This window comes from Centroberyx affinis, unplaced genomic scaffold (genome assembly GCF_046629955.1).
Source record: "Centroberyx affinis isolate AG114_WGS23_722 - 3 ecotype Tasmania unplaced genomic scaffold, CSIRO-AGI_Caff_v1 ptg002363l_1, whole genome shotgun sequence".
Lineage (NCBI taxonomy): Eukaryota > Metazoa > Chordata > Actinopteri > Beryciformes > Berycidae > Centroberyx > Centroberyx affinis.
The window spans coordinates 38890-58424 of record NW_027280623.1 but is presented as its reverse complement, the minus strand read 5'-3'; the positions used below and the strand labels follow the sequence as shown (position 1 = coordinate 58424).

General features: G+C 44.1%; 1 protein-coding gene across 1 annotated transcript in view; it reads left to right on the top strand.

The window, feature by feature from the left end:
* Positions 1-19535, top strand: part of zmiz1a (zinc finger, MIZ-type containing 1a) — a 35079-nt gene that overhangs the window by 8190 nt on the left and 7354 nt on the right. The window contains 9 exon segments of the mRNA XM_071533396.1: positions 14311-14449; positions 16545-16659; positions 16790-17000; positions 17095-17306; positions 17532-17795; positions 18203-18382; positions 18503-18577; positions 18739-18904; positions 19173-19314. Of these exon segments, the coding sequence (XP_071389497.1) occupies positions 14311-14449; positions 16545-16659; positions 16790-17000; positions 17095-17306; positions 17532-17795; positions 18203-18382; positions 18503-18577; positions 18739-18904; positions 19173-19314 (1504 nt within the window).

Here is a 19535-nt window from a genome sequence, read left to right as displayed (position 1 = left end):
CAGGAAGGGCTGTTTATGCACGGTGGACAAATGGGAACTGTAGTGTAATTATGCTGGGGGAGGGAGGGGAAGAGAGATATGATGCAGCCAGCCATCAAACAAGGCAGGCAGGCAGTAAGGGTGGGAGGCAGATGTGACTCAGGGCAGATCTTACTCACCGAGCATCCGTCTTACCTCCCTCACAAGGACGTCTGTCTGAGGAAGCAGACGGGAGGGCGGCGGAGGAGACGTGACGCCCGCTGTAACTCAGAACCACATACATGCGCTCATACAAATGCATTAACAAAGACACAGAAGGAGCATGTGGCTTTTACTGCTCTGTCAGCTCTGCCCATTAAAGACCTTGATTCTATAGTGTATCTGTGTGTGTGTGTGTGTGTGTGTGTGTGTGTGTGTATGTGTAAATGTGCAGCCCCAGCACAATCTTCTGACAGCCAGCATGGCGACAGAGGGCCGCACATCTGACACCTGAGAGCCCAGACGGGGGGCAGGAGTCTGGGATGCTCTCTGCGGGCTCCTCAGGGGAAGAGCCAGACTCTCAAGACTGCTGATCAATCACACTGAAGCTTTCTTACAGAGCATCAGTTAAAGAGGAAATTGATAAAGCAATTATTGCTATCAAATTTTTTTTTTTTTACAGGCAGACAACTTGAGTTGACGTATGTATTTCTCACTACACCTACAAAGTGGTCTCATTGTGGAGTACGTGCAAAGACTTGATACTCTCTTGGTGATCAGACAGATACTGACGCTTAGTAATCATTGGTAAAAATAAAAAAAATTCACCACCACTTAGTCACCTTGTGATGACTCAAAAAATAAGCATCTTATTTCGTCTGATGGTTTGGTTACACTTAAAATTCTAGAGAATGCTTTTTGGAGAAGATGGCTCAGAGTGGGTACTAGAAAATAAACAGATCTAAAAGGAACATTTTTCTGTCTTGCAATTGTGGAGATGTCTTTTGTGTGTGTGTGTGTCTCTGTATGTCCATGCACCAACATATTCTCAAGATAGAGCCATAAAAAAGCCTATGAATGACAAAAATGGGACAAAAATTATTCCAAAACCTTACCCCATGTGGCTTGAAGGTACAAGGTACAAGGTACTCTTACAGCCAAGAGAACCTATAAAGAAACTATAAATGCCCTAATTTGCACTTTTCCCTATTTAAAAGTGTCTGGTGTGACCTGTCAAGTGGAGAGATTTTCAGCAGCAGCAGGCTGGTGGTGATGAGCTGTCTGCAGATTGTGACCCTGCAGTGTAGCCTGGGGGATTAGTGTGTTGCTCTAATCTGGAATCAACCAGGGAAGAGACTTATCTCCTGTTAGGCTAGCTAGCATTAGCACTGTTACCTCTTTGTTCCAATGGGACTACACAGCATTAACACTGGCATGCTAGCAGCTAGCAATTATCCCTGTTAGGTCTTGATTGATGTGTCATTTACATTTTACATTTCAGAGATTTAGATGGTGCTCTTATAGGGAGCGCCTTAGAATCGGTGAGCAAGTTCAAGGACACTTCAACAGGTCACATGGCTGTTGATGGACACAAAGGATGCTGTGGGGATTGAATCTGGTGTGTTTTAGTCACGGGACAGTCTCTATTCACTACTCTTCCATCCCTGATCTTGATCAGTGATCAATATTCTTGACTTGGGAAGAAAGCAGATTTTGTTCTTCAGTGCTAACATATCAGGCTGAAAATGAAATTCTCTGTTTGATTCAGCTAAATTTTTTAATCAGTCTGAGGGAGCAAAATGACTTGAGATAGCATACAAGCGAACAGTGCTATGCTGTATGTATAAATAATCAGTTAGCCTGCATTTTGTAGACATAAGATTTTTTAGCCAGTCCGAAAGTATCCAAGCTTGGAACATTATGTATTCATTCTCATTGAACATTATGAATTTATGAGTTTTTACATTCATATTCCATTTATAAATCTTAGTGTTGTTAATATTTTACCTGTAATGATCTGCAGTCTGCTACAAGCCGGCTTCCAACTGAGAGCTTCATTTGATAATAGGTATGCTGCTGTCCTACAAAGACACACAACCCTAATACACTCTGAGCTGCTGGGCCACTGTCAAGTTTAGCAGACAACAAATCAGATTAGCCATGTAATCTATCAATGGTTTTAGAGTTTTGCCTCAGTGAATCTGTCAGTCTGTCACCAAGCTGTCTCAGATCAATTTGTTGTCCTTTGTTTTGGAGCATAAGCTCTCTGGTATTCAATAATAGGCCTAAACAATTAGACTCTGTCATAATGACAAGTTATCCACTTTTGCTGTCAACTCTGTAAAGTTCCCTGATTTCCACACGCCTTCCATACTTACTGTCTGTTCCTTCAAGGCATCCCCCTGTTGAGTTTTAATTGGGTGAACGTGAATCGAAGGTGTGACTCAGTGATTGTTTTGAATGTTTAAGTATTATGTTTTCAACATGGCTTGGCATGTCCCAGATAAAAGGCAGCTACTGCTGGAATGATAGCAATGTTTTAGCATCCCTCTGTAATGTTAAAGACAGACACAGGTTCCTGCTTGTTGTTCCTCTTCCCTGCTCATAGAAAATAATGATTCAGTCATTTGTGTCGATATCACATGTCATCAACTCGCATCAGGCTTACTAAAGACAGGAAGGACTAGACCTCATACAGGAAGTTGTAACAGCAAATACTTATTATTGTGGTAAAACAGCACATGGTTTGAAAGATCACTCGGTCCCTCTCTTGTTTTATCATCAAATACGACATTGTATTAGAGTGGTTTGCCTACTGAGTAAGAGGGAGTGTAAAAAAATGTTGGAGAATATGATGAAAAGAGCTGAACTTGGCTCTGGATTGTTGGAACAAGAGAAATAAATGTCCCCCTCCTCTCGCCTCCGACATAAAAAAAAAAAATGTCCCGGCAGAACAGTGGAATGCTGTCAGCGCTCTGTAAATCAACAGAGCGTGCTCGCAGGGCAATCTGGTGTTTCACGTCAGGAAAGCAACCAATCCGCTGTGTCAACAGTGACAGATAACTTCCAGGGTGTGGCCGTAACTCACACCGTGTCCTGTGAAAAACAGAGGCACACACACACACACACACACACACACACACACACAGCCCACAAAAAGCATTTCACCAACTCATAACTCCCATAATTCACCAAGCAGCGCAGGAGAATGAACAGCTGAAAATAAGTGGGCACTCCCCACAGACTCCGTGTAGACTCAGTGTGCAGGATGTAAGCTTTCATCCGTCTCTGGTGTTCACACATACCCCCTCTCTCTTCCTTTTGGCCTACAACAATCTGACATGTTTTCCACTTATCTATCTCAATTTACTTTGAGTTGATTGATTTTCTCACCCCGTTGTCTTTCTCTCTCTCGTTGACTCACTCCCTCCCTCCCTCCTTCTTTCCTTTCCATCTGCGAGTTGTGCGTGTAGAACTAGAGGAAGGTGTAGGCATCCTTTGTTACTGACCCAATCAACCTTACAGACTTTTATATTTAATTACTGCTGAGTAAGAGCAGCGCGTTGAATTATTAACAGGATACAGGGTTTATTTTTAGCAGGCGGGCCTCTCCTCTGACACTCTCCTGTGGTTTGCCTTAGATGATGAAACCCCTTTGCAACCCAAAACTACCTTTAAAAACTTCACTATTAAGTTTATAGAAATAAAGCACATAGGGAAATACTTATTAGGGTAGCTGTGTTTTCAGCTTCTGGCTGATTGGGTCTTCTATCACTCGCTAGTTAATTGGTTTGGTTTAGACAGTGGAAAGTAAATTCATTTTGGTAATATCCCAGCTGAGCCAGCAATGCAGTTCTACTCCAAACACAGCAGAGTTTGTACTCGTCCAAACCGGATGAGCGAATTATTTAAATCCTCCTTTCTGCAGGGATATGAGTTATCTAGCACCCACACCTCAGGGCTCATTCCCCACCCTGAGGGCCTCGACACACCCTTTCCACGTTGTGTTTCTGCCCAACAATACCTCTGTTGTGTGTGTTTGAATTTAGTGTTGGATATTTGTGAAGCGGTGTTGAAGATTGAGTCAGTCCGTCACACAGCTTTCCACTGCTGCCATGAGGCAAGAGGGCTTTCGCCTCTTTAGCTGCACAGCGGATCAGAACATCTAGCTAAGGAAAGAGAATAATAACAGGCAAGGTCTTTCCTGTTCATTTGTCTTGATTGTTTTGCCAGACAAGTTGAGGTTAGGTCAGGGGCGGGCGAAGAGAAGATGAAGTCAGTATAATCTAATGAGATTCACCCACAGTGTGCCCCTCCACCTGCCTCCCCCCTTTTGATACAGCGGCACTCAGAGATCCTGCTGCTAGTCCCTTCCCCTGATCTGGCTTGTTTGTTGGATTTACAAAGTGGCCTCTGATGAAGACAGGGGGACGTTGTCAGGTTAGATTGTCTGATAGGCGGGAATCCCCCCTCTGATAGCACTAATGACTTACTACTTGCCTGCCTTTGAATAGATTGAGCTTCATCTCTCTCTCTCTCTCTCTCTCTCTCTCACTGTCTCTCTCTCTCTCTCTCTCTCTCTCTCTCTCTCTCTCTCTCTCTCTCTCTCTCTCTCTCTTGCATTGGCTTCCAGCCAGGTCACAGCCTGCCTAGCATGTTAAGCTCCACCCATTTCTGCAAGTTTGCAATCTGATCTGGCAGCATTTTTTTTTCTTCTTTTTTTGCCCTTCCTGACAAATGGTGCTAGTACTGCTGGGTTATGCGTGTGTGTGTGTGTGTGTGTCTGTGTATTGTCTAAGTGTGTGATGGCAGCTTCCAGGAACAGGGCAATGGAGCACTAGACAGAAAGACTGAACACATCAATAGCAGCACCTCCCGACAGAGGTGAGAAGCACTGGAATATCTTGCCTTCTCTATCTCTACTCCTGTTTGTCTGCATCGGCTCTCTGTCTTTATCTCTCTTTCTCATCCTCCCTCCTCCTCGGCTGTCTTTTCTGCTCCCTCTGTCTATTTCTCTCCCTCCCTCCCTCCCTCCTGCTGTCTCCAGAGTGTGTTGGAGCCGGTAGCAGGTACAGCAGGAGCCCATTAGTGCAGAGCCCGGCTCTGATTGGATAAGCCAGAGAAACCGGGAGACTGCCTCTGAATAATTGATGCGCATTGTGCAGACGCTGGACAAGGGAAGAAGACAGATCAGAGAGCAAGGGAAGAGAGAGAGAGACATAGAGAGAGAGAGAGAGAGTAAAAGAGAGGAGGAGGGGGAGAAAAGAAGTAAGAAAGAAAGAGTGAGGAGAGTAAGGGATATGTACAGAGAGTGAGAGTGATAAGGCACAGGCAGGAGGCTTGGAAGAAGCAAAAGCTTTGAGAGTTGCCACTGGCCTCTGCGGGAACAGGAGTATTTGTGACACTTTTCTCTGCACTATGAAGGGAATGAGATGAGACGTGCAGGGACTTTGCTTGGCTCTGGGTAAGTGCAGGTACGTGTGTGTGTGTGTGTGTGTGTATGTGTGTGTGTGTGTGTGTGTGTATGTGTGTGTGCTGTCCACATGTGTATCTTTGCCCAGAACTATTTAGTAAATTATTTATGTGAGTGAGTGCGTATGCATGCATGTGTACTAAGGGAGCAGGATCAGGGGTTAATAGAGGCCAATTAAGCAGTTGATTTAGGTCTGTTGGATCTAAGAAGATGCAATTACACTCGCCATAATTGACACTGTATTAGTTTGGCAGAGGTTTTCTCTTAGGTCAAATTGTTCTCTCATATACGCTTAATATGTCTAAATGCAGAAATGTCAACTCCAACAGTGCTTTGACATTGTTTGGTCCATTGCAACTGTAAATTGAACCTTAAATACTATGGGCGTCTACTCTGTCTGGTCTGCTAGTACGACTGTAGTCCAAAGCACTGGCCGCTCGCACATGACAGGATCAGGACAGATCAGCTGACCACAGCTTGACCTACATGCTGTTCTGTTCTGTCATGGGGTCATTCTGTGTGTGTGTGTGTGTGTGTGTGTGTGTGTGTATGAATGTGCTTTTGTCAGTGCACGTGCTTGTGTCAGTGCATGTGTGTTAGTGCATGTGCTTCTGTGGCAGCAGAAGATGACCCACTTTTCCAGTGTGGGTTGGTTCTTTTTAAGTTGTTGACCTGTGCTTGGAGCCAGAGCCTGTCTGCCTGTCCAGTCATTAGGGGCGAGAGTCTAGTCATGGAAGGACAATGCAGTTATATCAGCGCACAGAAAGGCCTGCCTCTGTATTTCATCATCCCGTCTTTGATTGCATTTACAAGCATTAAAGAATTTATGTCAGCAAGATGATGGAAATCACCTTCTTCTGGAGTGAAGGTTTATCTCTCATGAAGGGGAACAACAATCGTCAGTCGAAGTGCTTTACAAACACAACATTAATAAATTAAAGTCAGTCAGACAATGAAAATGACAAACTGTTTATATTCTGTCAGCCTATTCTGTCAGCGTTGAATCTAAACTTGAAATTTACACCATTGATTATTAAACAGCCTATTGGACATTCAGATAAATAGATTTCGGTGTGTCACTGTAACTACTCAGAGAATAATATACTTCTCCAATGACCTATGCAGACAAAAGTATAATAGTACAACTTCCAGTGAACTGTGCGGAGCTGCAGCGCTTCCTGTCAGCCTGAGCAGATTGTAAACCACTGAAACCTCCTGCATCCTCACCTCGCAGCCACATGCAGCCACTCTCCCCCCGGGCTTCCTCCTTTCTCTCCGGCTCCAAGGCGTTGTGTGTCAGTTTCTCTACACAGTTCAGTGACCTCTCATGTCTGCACTCTGACTACTTCTCATCAGGCTGTTTAGTGACTCACTCATGACATTTGACTATGAACTGTACTCATGCAGCCTACATTTCTATTTGCCGTTTTTGCTTTGTTTGTGAATCATCACAACGCTTGCCATGCCTCCACCCACTGAAAGCAAGTGGCCAAGTAAAGTTGTACTAGCTATATTCTTTGTTTGAGAATTCATAGAGGAATGACCAGTAAGACAAACTGATGTCAAGTATTGATAACAGTGAGGGTGGAGCTCTTAGTGCCTGAGGCATATACATATTTTTGCGGGATGTGTTGTAGAAAACACTAGAAACATTCTTCACTCTTAACACCTACAGCAGGCTAATAGTCTTCTTAATCACGTCCATAACACTTAAGTGTTTCATTCAAGGTCTTTTGACATCTCCTCATGGTCACCTCCTCAGTGCTTTCTGCCATAACTCATTCACCTGTAATAGGCCTACTGCTGGAGTTTCATCACTTTTTAATCATTGTCTTACATTATGAAACATCAGCCCCGGGAAATCTCAGAATCCTTGATTGTGTTTTCCACCCTAATGATTTCATTGAAGGAACAACAGAGTGAGATGAAAGACATATTATGGAAGTTGAGAAAAGTAGCGTGTCTGGTTATAATTAGGCATGTGATATTCACTAGTTCCCCTCCAGTGGCGGGGAGCTGTGCATGGCTGATAAGAGCAGTTCATTCACAGCTTGCCACTCTCTGATGTTCTTTCTCTCAGTGTGAGGTGCTTTACTGTATAAGCACATCCTCACAAAACCCTGCCACTGACTCTTTGTTTGTTTACTCACTTTTTAAAATAGACCTCAGTTGCTATACTTACATTACATTTTTTCTGCGTGTGTGTGTATGTGTGTGTATTTGCCTGTGAATGTCGATGAGTGAGTTTATGTGTATGTCTGAGTATTCACACTTACTGCACAATATGTGTGACTCAGTTGTGGAGATGAGTGTGTGATGATCTATAGTATCTAGCATTATATTAGCATTACTATTTATTCGTTTTATGACAGTCTTCTGGTACAGATGTGGAAGGTCGTGACCCCAGGGTTAGTAATCTGACCAGGACATGCCAGCATGCCGACGGAGCGTCTGACGCAGATGCAGCTGAAAGAAAATTTTACATTCTAATCGGAATGCAGGTCAAATTTTAATGCGATGACTCTTTAGTCACAACAAATCCACCTGGAGCAGCCTGGAGTGTTGTATAACTGATTTGGGCTGTTAATGTAACAGACTATGCCCATGTGTGAAGACATATGAATGAGAATGACAGATAAACTGAAAGCTAAGTACTAGGCTAAGAGCTGTTATTCTTAGCAGCGGGCCATGTGCAAGCTCACAGCGTTCTGACTAGACACACCCCACAATGCATTAAGACTATCATAGTTTGTGTTTTATATAATAAGCTTAGATTTTCTTTTTGTTTTCTGTGGCCACAGGGGATGTGGAGATCCCACATTTAGCACCTTTAGTTAGCCCTAGCTGTTTTACTGCATTATGTTTGGTGTTCATGCTGATTCTTATGACGGTCCCCAGTTTAAAAATGTGTAATTTGAACCCCACAGAAACCAACACCTGCAGGAGATGTCAGAGTGACTCAGGTAGAGCTACCCTCCCTTCTGGGCTGCAGCATCCCTTGGCTTGTGACCCACTCACATCCCGGGGAGGAGGGGATCTACCCACTCCCTCCATCTCCACCTGTCCTCTGTCCAGCATCCTTCCATCCATCCTCTCTCCCCCTCTTTCCGCTCACTTCTGGTGTCCTGCCAGAGGTCACGGTTGCAGTTCTGCCAAACCAGCACTGTGGGAAACCTGCATTGTGTCATCAATGCAAATAAACAAAACAATAAAGGCACGTTCAATAAAACATCTTGTAATAAAAAAATTTTTTAAAAAAAGTTTTAGATTTTGAATATTCTGAAACATATGAATAGTTAGTTATAGGCCTGGTTTTGGTTCAGTGTGATTTTTGACACAGTGCTGGCTTCCTCCAGGGCATGTTTGAGTTGTTCTGCCTCCAAGCCGTTGAGACTAAAGCCCATTTGATATGCTCTTCTCTTGGAAGAAGTTGGCTGAACAGAGAGGGGGGCAGGATGGGGGATATCATTGGCTGCTAAATGGCTTCCATTACACTCCTGCAAAAGCATGACTTTTTATTTCACAGGATTTTATATCCCCTCCATATCCGTCTTTTGCATAATATTTTCTTCCTACACAGCATAGACCTACCTGCCACTGTTTTACAGACCTCCTCCTATGATATCTATATATATTATAAATTGCTTCTTTTTTTGTCATCCCACACATTGTCTCAGTAGGCTTCTATGTGTAGTGCTGCAGTGTTCATGTTCAGAGAAAGTGTAATTTTTCATGTAGTATTTTCTCTATTGTCTGTGTTCTTACCACCAGAAGTAGAGCTGCATGCACAGTATAACGTGTCTCTATCAAAGCTTGGTGTGCTAGTGTGGCCTGTGCAGTGAAATATACATTTGTATTGAAGGCATAGGGCCCTATTTTCATGAGGTGCAAGCACAGACACTGGCACAAGTTCGCAGTGCTAGCGTACCTGGTTGTGACCAACACATTTTTGGTAATTTCGTGACCACAGGCGCTACAAAGGTATGAGTCTTCCGATTTGGTTGACAAAATCCCTATAGCCGTCCAAAAGCAGCAGGACAGATATGCATGCTCCATCTGCAGGTTATATATGAGGGATGTGGCGTGCATTTTCAAAGCACTGCGCAATTGCACACACTTTATCCAATGTGGGCCACACTCTTCCAAAATAGGTACACAAACTTCTTTACAGATACATAGATTCATTTTATATAGTGCAATTGCCACTCTTATCATCAGGGGTACAGGAGCATGGACAGTGACATCCAGGGGAAGCATTGGACTCAGTAGTTCACTCAGCTCCATTTTAAAGTTCTCCACTCTACATCACTGAACTCCCTGAACCATCGGGGTGCAACAGTTGCATGCATCATGTCCTTCTTTCCATCAGGTTTCAAAAGCAGCACCTGGAGCATGGCATTTTGTAATTGCAATAGCGCTAGGCCTGTGGCTGGGGTGAACATCATAATGCGGTAGTGCAGAATCATAGCTGTTATTGTTTTGGTAAAATTTGATAGTGGCAGGACAGGAAACAAGTTGCATTCAGTTAGTCAATGGTTGAAGAATTTATATCAAAGTGAAATACAGGCAAATATAACATGCATACAAGGGACTTGTGTGACTTTGGAGTGCACGTCTGTCTGCATGTGTGCCTTCGCCAACCAAAGCCATGAAAACAGCACAGGACACCAGCGCTTGCACTAAGACATGGTGTGAGCAGGATTGCAGTGTGCCGCCCAATTTCTGTTGACACTCCCCTCTACTGCGCTCCCCCGCCCATTTCAGCGCAATGTCATGGCGAGCCACGAAATTACCGAACGGGCGCAGGCGGGAAAAAATCTGCTTGCACCCAGTGAAATTGCCACTTCAAGGTCACTGCTCTTGATCTGCACTGGCACGAAATTAGGGCCCTTAAGCTCTCTGTTGTGTTATTTTCTTTTTGCTCGGTAAACCACAGACAACTGTTCTTTTGCCTCAGTGCTAAGAAATTATACTCCATCATGTGCAGCTGATTGATAATATGTTCAATACGCAGTTCTGTGCATTCACATAACACACACCGTGTATATGTTTTGGTAACCTTTATTCTCCCAGGGAAGGTTTGTTGAGCACACATGCTCTTTTTCAGCAGTGCCCTGCTTTAGACGCAATCAGTTATAAATACCTTATCTGGGAGCCACCCAGTAAAACCAAAGTCCTCTACTGTTGGCCATTCAGCATCTCCACTGAAATAGGGCATCTCAACAGCTGAGAGTGTGTCTCAGTCACTTTCCATCCCACTGTTCCCAGGCAGTAGCTGCATGGCATGTACATGTGGCAGGTCTAGGGCTTCATATTCAGAATGTGTCAAGAACTTAACAAAGCAGGCTGGGATCATGCAACTAACTGACCAATTATGTAGGGGTGCACACATTTAAACTCTATCCTAGAATGAGTTAGTTAGCACTTAGGCATGCTTTAACTGATAAATGATACGCTCTGTAGCTGACGGCTTTTACCACACACACAGCACAGTCAGAGTTCACAGTAATTAGCATTGGGGTTTCGTTGTAAAAGAGGAGTTGTACACACTCTGTCATTAGTTAATGGGCCTTGCAGCCTGTTACCAGGGCTTATTCTCCCTACCTGCTGCTCCCAGAGGGGCTGAGGTGAGGTGAGAATGAGCCAGGGCTTCTGCTAACAGTAAGCCATACAGCATTAAATACAGCCTGGATCAAGAAGTCCCATATGTCTCTAGGCATTACTCAATTAATAGCCGCAGCCTCTGAGGAGAGAAGCCACTCGGAGTAGGTTTAAAGGAGTTTTCTGCAAAATCAGCTTACGCTCTGCTCTCTCTGGGAGATTCCTGCTGGTCATAGACAGAATGGAACAGTTGTTAGGAAGGGGTCGCTCTGTCAAGACTCATTATAGATAGTCCACTAAAGGCATCAGCAGCCTCAGATTGAACTATGGAGGCTGGGGTGTCAGTGTAGTATATTTTCTGTAGGCATTTGTCATCCAGAGCAGTAACAATTCTTTTAGTATTTAACAAACATTTCACAACTTACTCATCATAAACCAATGTTTGGACTGTAAATCAATCTTAGAATAGTAACTTGCAGGATTTGGTTCATATCTTTGTTTCTAGGTAACATGCGGGCAGAGATTCAGCTGAGCTTCATTTACCTCGTAAATTCTTAATTCAACTGCCACTCTACATTCTGCAGAGTTTTAATTGAATATGTAATAAGCATTGTGGATCTCAGCACCTTTTCTATGACTGTGGAAGCCACTGTCATTACTGAGTGAATAAGGTCATAACAAAGAGCCTTTAAGTAGTTGACCTTGCCTTGTCTTCACCAGGTAGCTGATAGAACCTTTACTGGAAACCTTTACTAGAAAGACTATGATTTAATTACAGAGCTTTTCTGTGATTTAAATGAAATGGGAATAAATGGAAAGAGGAAAGAGTGGGGGGGGGAGAGAGAGATATGACGAGGGGAGAGACCTTGCTTTTATATTCTTGCAGCCGTTTCTCATCTTACTTTTGGCTAGATTGCCGCTGCCCTTGGCAACAACTCCTCTTTGTTCACCATTAGCGAAGATAACAAAACATCTTAATTAACACTGTTTAAAGTGCGCAAAGTTTAGACGGATGGATCAAAATTAAGGTTAAAGTTTTAGAGAGACATTAAAAAGAACGACTGAGGGAATGTAGGTGTGCGCATGCGAAGGGCTTCTATGCAGACAAAGAGATAGAGGGAGAATAGTGTGGTAGTAGCTGGCTTGATGGTGTGTTGGCAGTGTTTTTGACACTGGGGACTGTGGGGTGAAAACAAGGTCATGTACACTTTACTAAGCTCTCTAAATATGCAGGGCGCCCTGAGCAGACCCTCGCTCTATTATGAATGACTTCTGGCCTTGGCAGCTTGTTAGACTCAATGGCCCATGGTCATACTGATATGATAAGTCACCACTGCTCCCTTTTTCTCCTCTGCCTCTCTCTCTCTCTCTCTTTCTCTCCCTCTCTCTCTCTCTCTCTCTCTCTCTCTCTCTCTCTCTCAGAGCGACTCCATCACTTGTGCTTGGAGCTGATCTTTAGGTCTAAATGGTGGGTTGCCAGTTGAAGAGACAGCCCCTCGTGTGGAGGTGGTGATTTAGTGGGGAGATAAGCTCTCTGTAATGGCAGGGTGGAATAATTCCTCTTTAACTAGGAGGCTTGGCTCTCTCCACCCTCTAGAAAAAAAAATGTCACTGCTGTTTTCCTTTCCTCTCCCCTTCTCCTCTCCTCCTTCTCTCATCTCCTCTCTTCTCTTCTCTGCTTCCCTCACTTGTCTTTGTAAATACAGTTACCTGTCAGATTAGATCTGAACGAATCAAAAAAGTCTCATGCATTAATAGCTTAAGCATTGTACATCATAATATACTGTACAGGCTACAGTCGGCACAACACAGCGCAGACTGATAACATTGTCAGGGTCTACTTTTCAGAAGAGGAATGGATTCATTTTTTCATTCACACCCATGTTTTTATGATTAATTTCCAAGGCATTTTGACAAGCATTTGTTCATAAAACTTACAATGCAGTACAATATCAATGTCATCCACAGTTCAAAACTCAGACACAAGGTTTTCTCAGGTCAGCAACATTATCAAAGCTCTAAATCTTGAAACCTCAAAAATGTTACCGACACCAGACGCAGACCAAGACTGCAAAAACATATCACCTTAATAAGTTATTTAGTCTAGTATTGAGCCCTAAAATCTTCTATTTCTTAAAACTAGAAACAAGTATAAAATCTGCCATTGGAATTGGATCATTTTAACTATTTCCAATGCAGTTTGACTTTTGTTTCAATATTTTTCTCCATTCAAGTGGCAATGTGTTGAAATTAAGCCAGATCACTCCACAAGTATCAAGATGTCACTTGATTCAAGAAAATTCTTGGCATAGGAAGTCGGCATAGGAAACAAGTGAAATTATCTCATCGCACTGACAAATCTGTCACTTGTTTTTAGAAAAAAATGTTTCCTCCCAGTGTTTCTGCTCTGCTCAACTGTCTGCTGCACCGAGAGACTGAGAATGCTGAACAGTCTGATTAGTCATTACGCTAAAGGAGTGAGGGAGAGAGGAGACAAGATAAGAGATGACATGGAGAGCGTGGCGAAGAATAGGAGAAGAATAGAGTGGTAGTGTGGAGAACAGAGGAGAGAAAGTGGAGGAGAGGAGAATGATCTCTGAAGCATATCACCATTCACCACTGTGTCTTACTTCCTACATAGATTATATCTACAACGCCGCCCCGTCTTTCTCTGTCAGTCTCACACTCTCCATTTCAGCCTTTTCCGTCTCCCCTGCAGAAAGACTGGGAGATCCTTTTTTACAGTAGCTAGATCCCAGTTTACAGATTACACTGCAGATAGAGAAGGTGTGTTTCTGTATGTCTGTGAAATCCACACAGGCAATAATCAGCATAGCCAAAGGTTTATTGGGCTAGGCTGCCCCCTGGAGGCTTTAGCAATATCTTCAGGCTGAACGGCACTAAATGACACAGCGTACAGTAGTCCATCAAAGTCAAAATCACTGTTGAGTAAGCTTAATGTGGCATAATCAAAGATTTCATTTGAGGTAGGCGTGTAAAAATCTGTTTCATCTAAAGTTGCAAACAAGAACAATGAAATCGCAAATTGTTTTTTGTGTGACCATTCACATGCCTGACCTTAACCATGTGATAGTAAATGCACAGTGCGCACTCAAGTGAATACACAATGCAGACCCATGTTTGAGGGAAGAGGATGGACTGTGTGTGTGTGTGTGTGTGTGTGTGTGTGTGTGTGTGTGTGTGCATGCATACGTGTGTGTGGGGGAAGGCTAACACGTGTAAATGTATGTGTGTGTGTGTGTGTGTTTCCCTTGCAGCCCTGCTGTCGTCGTGGTGCGAGGAGCTGGGTCGTCTCCTCCTGCTGCGTCATCAGAAGAACAGGCAGAACGAACCGCAGGGCAAAAGTCCCCATGCAGCCCAGCATGAAACAGCATGAAAGCCCGGCCTCACACACAGGTCAGTGGGGACTCTGTGGGCCTCCTGCTGTCTCTCTATGACGTCTGCTGTCATTTTAACCCACGACCACGCTTATCTGACACCCATGTTTTCAATTCAGTTCAAATTTATTGTCTTTCCACCTCAAACATGTCCAACGTGATAGGAAAAACCTTTTTTCCTGCGGTCACAGCACATTCCAAATGAGAGAAAAAACAAGAGCAGCATGGACAGTACAAAAACAAAACGGTACAAAAAGACAACAAAGTGCTAGAGTGTAAATGGTAGGTCAAATCAGGGCGCAATGGGCCATGGTTATTGAGCTATTGCCATGGACCTTTTTAACATAATCCTCAACACATCTGAGTCATCTTATTTTACAAATGTACAGTAGGTGACAATTTTGCATAAAGTAGGCTCTGAAGGCTAACGTTACTGCATTTTCCTACCTCTGTGGTGCCTTAAGTTAACCAGCTGGCCCTGGTTCTTTCACATAATCCATTAAACCTGCACATAAAATACACATTCAGTTTAAATACCAGCACTGTAGTCCCTTATGCTGATACATGCCTGCCTGTGTCATCTTTTACTGTGAACAGTCAAACTCGAGTAAGCGAACACTGAGTTTAACAGTATAGGTCTTGAAAACACGCTTACCCAAATCTACGCACGACACAAGATCATTTTTAGGCTAGGTGAACAAACAAAACAAAATACAAAATCATAGTGCAAAAGACTTAATAGCTGAAGATACATGCAACTTTTTCCATCCATCCTTTTATCCTTTTTTATCCTGTTATTTTAGATAAATGTGGAGTGACTGGCTATAATGGGATTATATTTTTAGATTCATCTTACTCGGGGCCATAAAAATATCATGCATGTACTGTATGTGTGAATGTAAAGAGGGAACTAAACTATTGTTAACAAATTATTTTAATTTAAGTACATTATTGATGATTAGAAACTGACCAATGATGTAACCTGGATCATTGCCAATAATACTTAAAACTGAGCCATTTTTGTATTGACAATTATCTCCAAAGATCAATATTCTAAAGAGCATGTTTGATCCCACTTGAAATGTAAGTGGGATCAAAGACAACATAACACCTTCATCATTTAATTTTTCCGCTATTCCCCAGAAATATTGTAGGTGATGCAGTCTCTCAAATTGTTCCAGAGTGATTGTTCACTGAGACTTGGGTATGTTTGAGAGAGCGCTGTTCAAGGTGGGGTGGGGTCATCTTCATTAAGGTTTTATCTTGAATGCAGCCTTTATGTAATGTGCACAGGACTAAACAGAGTTTTCCTGTTGTTTGAAAGAGAGCCAAAACAACTTTGGAGAGAGTAGAGGTGATTCGGGGTCGAGGGACAAACTGACAGGGAAGAGAGCTGTGAAGTAATGTTTTGGAGAACATTCTGTGCTTGCTCAGATGCCTCTCTCTCTCTCTTTCGAAGAAAGCCTGGGGTTGGCTGCCAAGAGTCCTCTCGCCTTCTGCTGAGGATCTTGGGATATGTTGTGCCTTTATGAGGAAATATTGAACATGTCGTCCATTCCAAGAGCTAACCTCTGAGAGAAAACAAACCGCTCTCCAAAAACAGCAGTTCCTTCCCACTCGACTGGCCGCTCGCCTCTCCCCATGAGGGCTCAGCTTGTTTATTATTTTTCACAGATTCTCATATTTTGCCCCGAGATTTGTTTTGAATCTGAATGCCAAACATTCCAACTGCACTCTACCAATCCATAGCCAAAGATTTACTGCAATACCAAGCAAAAGTTTCATCGCATTTAATGATTTTTGGGGTGTGTGTTTGTGTGTGTGTGTGTGTGTGTGTGTGTGTGTGTGTGGGCATGCAACCGCTTATCAACTCATTTAGAGCTTTTGACTCGTTTCACTGTGCAGTCATTAACTGTTATCCTGGCTGGAAATGTGTTTTGAAATCGAAAGCCAAACATTTCCAATTGCCTAACCTTTTGGCAAGAAGTATTCCCAAATGATTCACAATTTTTGGATGGATATGCAACCTGTTGGCTCTCTGTTGGCTATTTTCATGGCCAAATGAAACCTCGAGTGACGCTGGGTACATGTTTGTGTTTGGATCTGCTTTCTAGTGATGGATCCTTTCCCTACGACTCAGTCCCCTGGCAACAAAACAGCAACCAGCCCCCTGGGTCGTTGTCTGTGGTTACGACAGTGTGGGGCGTGACCAATACATCACAGAGTCAGGTAGGCCATGCATTAACCACATCCAATCTGTAGTTACATCAATTAATATACGCAATCAAATGGTTTATGTGCTTTGTTTACTTAAACTAAATGGATGTAACATCTTCCTACCTGATGCTGTTATATCCAGGTGCTGGGTAACCCTATGGTCAACAGCAATAACCCTATGAATCCTGGGGGTAACCCTATGGCATCGGGTATGTCTGGCAGCGGGGCGGGGCTCAACTCGCCCCAGTTCAGCAGTCAGCAGCAACAGTTCCCTTCTAAAGGAGGTTCCAACCAAGCTTACATGCAGCAGGGCATGTACGGCCGACCTGGCTACCCCGGAGGTCCTGGGGGATATACAGTGGGAGGTAAGAGACTTAGTAAGACACTCTTTACAAACAAATGAGAGCATTTAAATGTGCCTCTAATGATTAAAATGTGTGCTCTGTGTTGTCTGCAGTTATTCCGCGGGCCCGAACGCCCCTCCCGGAGGTATGGGTATGACGCCTCACACGCGCCCTCCTGGTGACTTCACCCAACCAGCTGCCGCCGCCGCCGCCGCTGCTGTCGCCGCCGCCGCTGCTACGGCAACGGCCACGGCAACGGCCACCGTGGCTGCCCTGCAGGAGACCCAGAATAAAGACATGAACCAGTATGGACAGGTACAGACACATACCTGCATACATGGATTCACAGCTGTAACCGGTTACCAAATGGGCCAAAAATACACAGAAAACTAAAACTATTATTCAACCGCTATCAGCCCTGCTGGAGACCCAAAATAAAGACATGACCCTGTCTGACCAATACGTTGCTTCATCTCCGCCTGTCTTTCTCTATTAAATACTTGAATCTCCTGTTCCCTCCAGATGTGTTCATCGTTCCAGATGGGCCCCGCTCAGGCCTACAATAGTCAGTTCATGAACCAGCCGGGCCCACGAGGCCCCCCCGGAGGTATGAACCCAGCCAGCATGGGATCACCCATGAACAACCCTAACATGAGTGGGTCTCCCATGGGCATGAACCAAACCCGAACCCCGGGCATGGGCCCTTTTGTGGCTCATGGCCAAAGGATGCCCCAGCAAGGCTATCCCGGAGGGCCCAGACAGGCCATGCCCATGCAGGGGATGAAGAGGCCATACCCCGGGGAGGTGAGTGGGAAGCTCTGATGATCTAGAAAAGCATTTTATGGTTGTTAATGTCATACTGCACTTCACTTTTGCTCCACTTTTCTCTTCTTTCTTTCTTTCAAAAAACAAAAAAAGGGGAAATCCACACTCTCACAAAGATATCTTGATTGATTTATTTTACATGTTTCAAATGAAAAATATCCAGCTTGGCTATATATTTTTTACATGTACATTTTTTATTTGAAACATGTAAAATAAATCAATCAAGATATCTTTTTGAGAGTGCAGATTTCCTTTCTTTTGGTTCTTGAATTAAGCCTATTTGAAATCGACGCACCTGAGAAGCCTTATGTTATGTCCATTTTCTTACCCAGCACAAACACACACAAACATCTGTAATATTCTTTCCTTTCACATTCTCCTTCCAGGCAAGTTACGGGGGTCAGCAGTACGGGCCGAATGGTCAGTTCCCGCCACAGCAGGGGCAGTATCCTACATCTAATGCCTCCAGGCCGCTGCCCTCTCCTAACTACCCCGGCCAGAGGATGCCGGGGCAGCAGGGCCAAGGGCAGTACCCGCCTGGCATGCCCATGAGCCAGTACTACAAGGTCTGCCCCCCCCCCTTCACACTTTGACACCCTGACAAGAATTATTGGCATGGCATATGTCTCCTGAGGAGGAATGAGGAACTGTATCGAAAAATCATTATTGCATTCTGTCTTTTGCAGCAAGAGCCATTCAACGGTCAGAGCACCAACTTCTCTGGGGGTGGATACTCCTACGGCCAAGGCAATGGGGTATGTGTTCTCCTCTTTTAATTATCATTTACTAGGAATAATTTTCACTTGTTAACTGTAGTGTGTTAAGAAGATCTCCTTCCTGCTAAATTGGACCCTGTCAAGTACGTGAAGTGGGTTATACAGGTTTTTCATCATTGTACTCTTTCTGTCTCCCCTGTCCACAGCCCCCTAGGCCCGGTAACTACCCCCACTCTCCTGTCCCTGGCAACCCCACCCCCCCCATGACTCCAGGCAGTAGTATTCCTCCGTACCTGTCGCCCAACCAGGATGTCAAGCCCCCGTTTCCGCCAGACATGAAACCAAATATGACAGCGCTTCCTCCCCCTCCGAGTGAGTACTTCAACAGTCAGCACTCTTAAACAGTCAGTTGAAACAACTGAAGACATGGGAGACTTTCGCTATATTAAACAAACACAGCAACAGAGGGATATTTGTTTGCTTTTCTCCTTGTGCTTGTTGTTTCACAGAAAACCAATAGTAACCGTGGTGTTCCAGTCACTGCCCTCTGTGTGTTTTAGTGTATGTTTGATGAATAAACTGTGTAACTCTTACAATATTACTTTGAAAGTTGACCTCCCCTGTTGTTTTTCTCTCCCAGACAACCCCAATGAGGAGCTGCGGCTGACGTTCCCAGTCCGGGACGGGGTGGTGCTGGAACCGTTCCGCTTGGAGCACAACCTGGCCGTCAGTAACCACGTCTTCCACCTTCGACCCTCCGTCCACCAGACCCTCATGTGGAGGTAGGACCAGCACGCAAACCTCCACTTTTATTTCATTTGTTTACCTGCTGATAATCACCTATCAGTGCACAATCTGCAGCACAATCACCTGTTGTCTATCAAGCAATTGCTGCAATCAGTCGGCTTGCTGTAAATGATGGAGATATATTTATGCACGCCGCTGTTAGCACAGTGCTGTGGTCAGTGAGAGGCCCTCCAGGTCAGTCAGTCAGGGTTCTCCT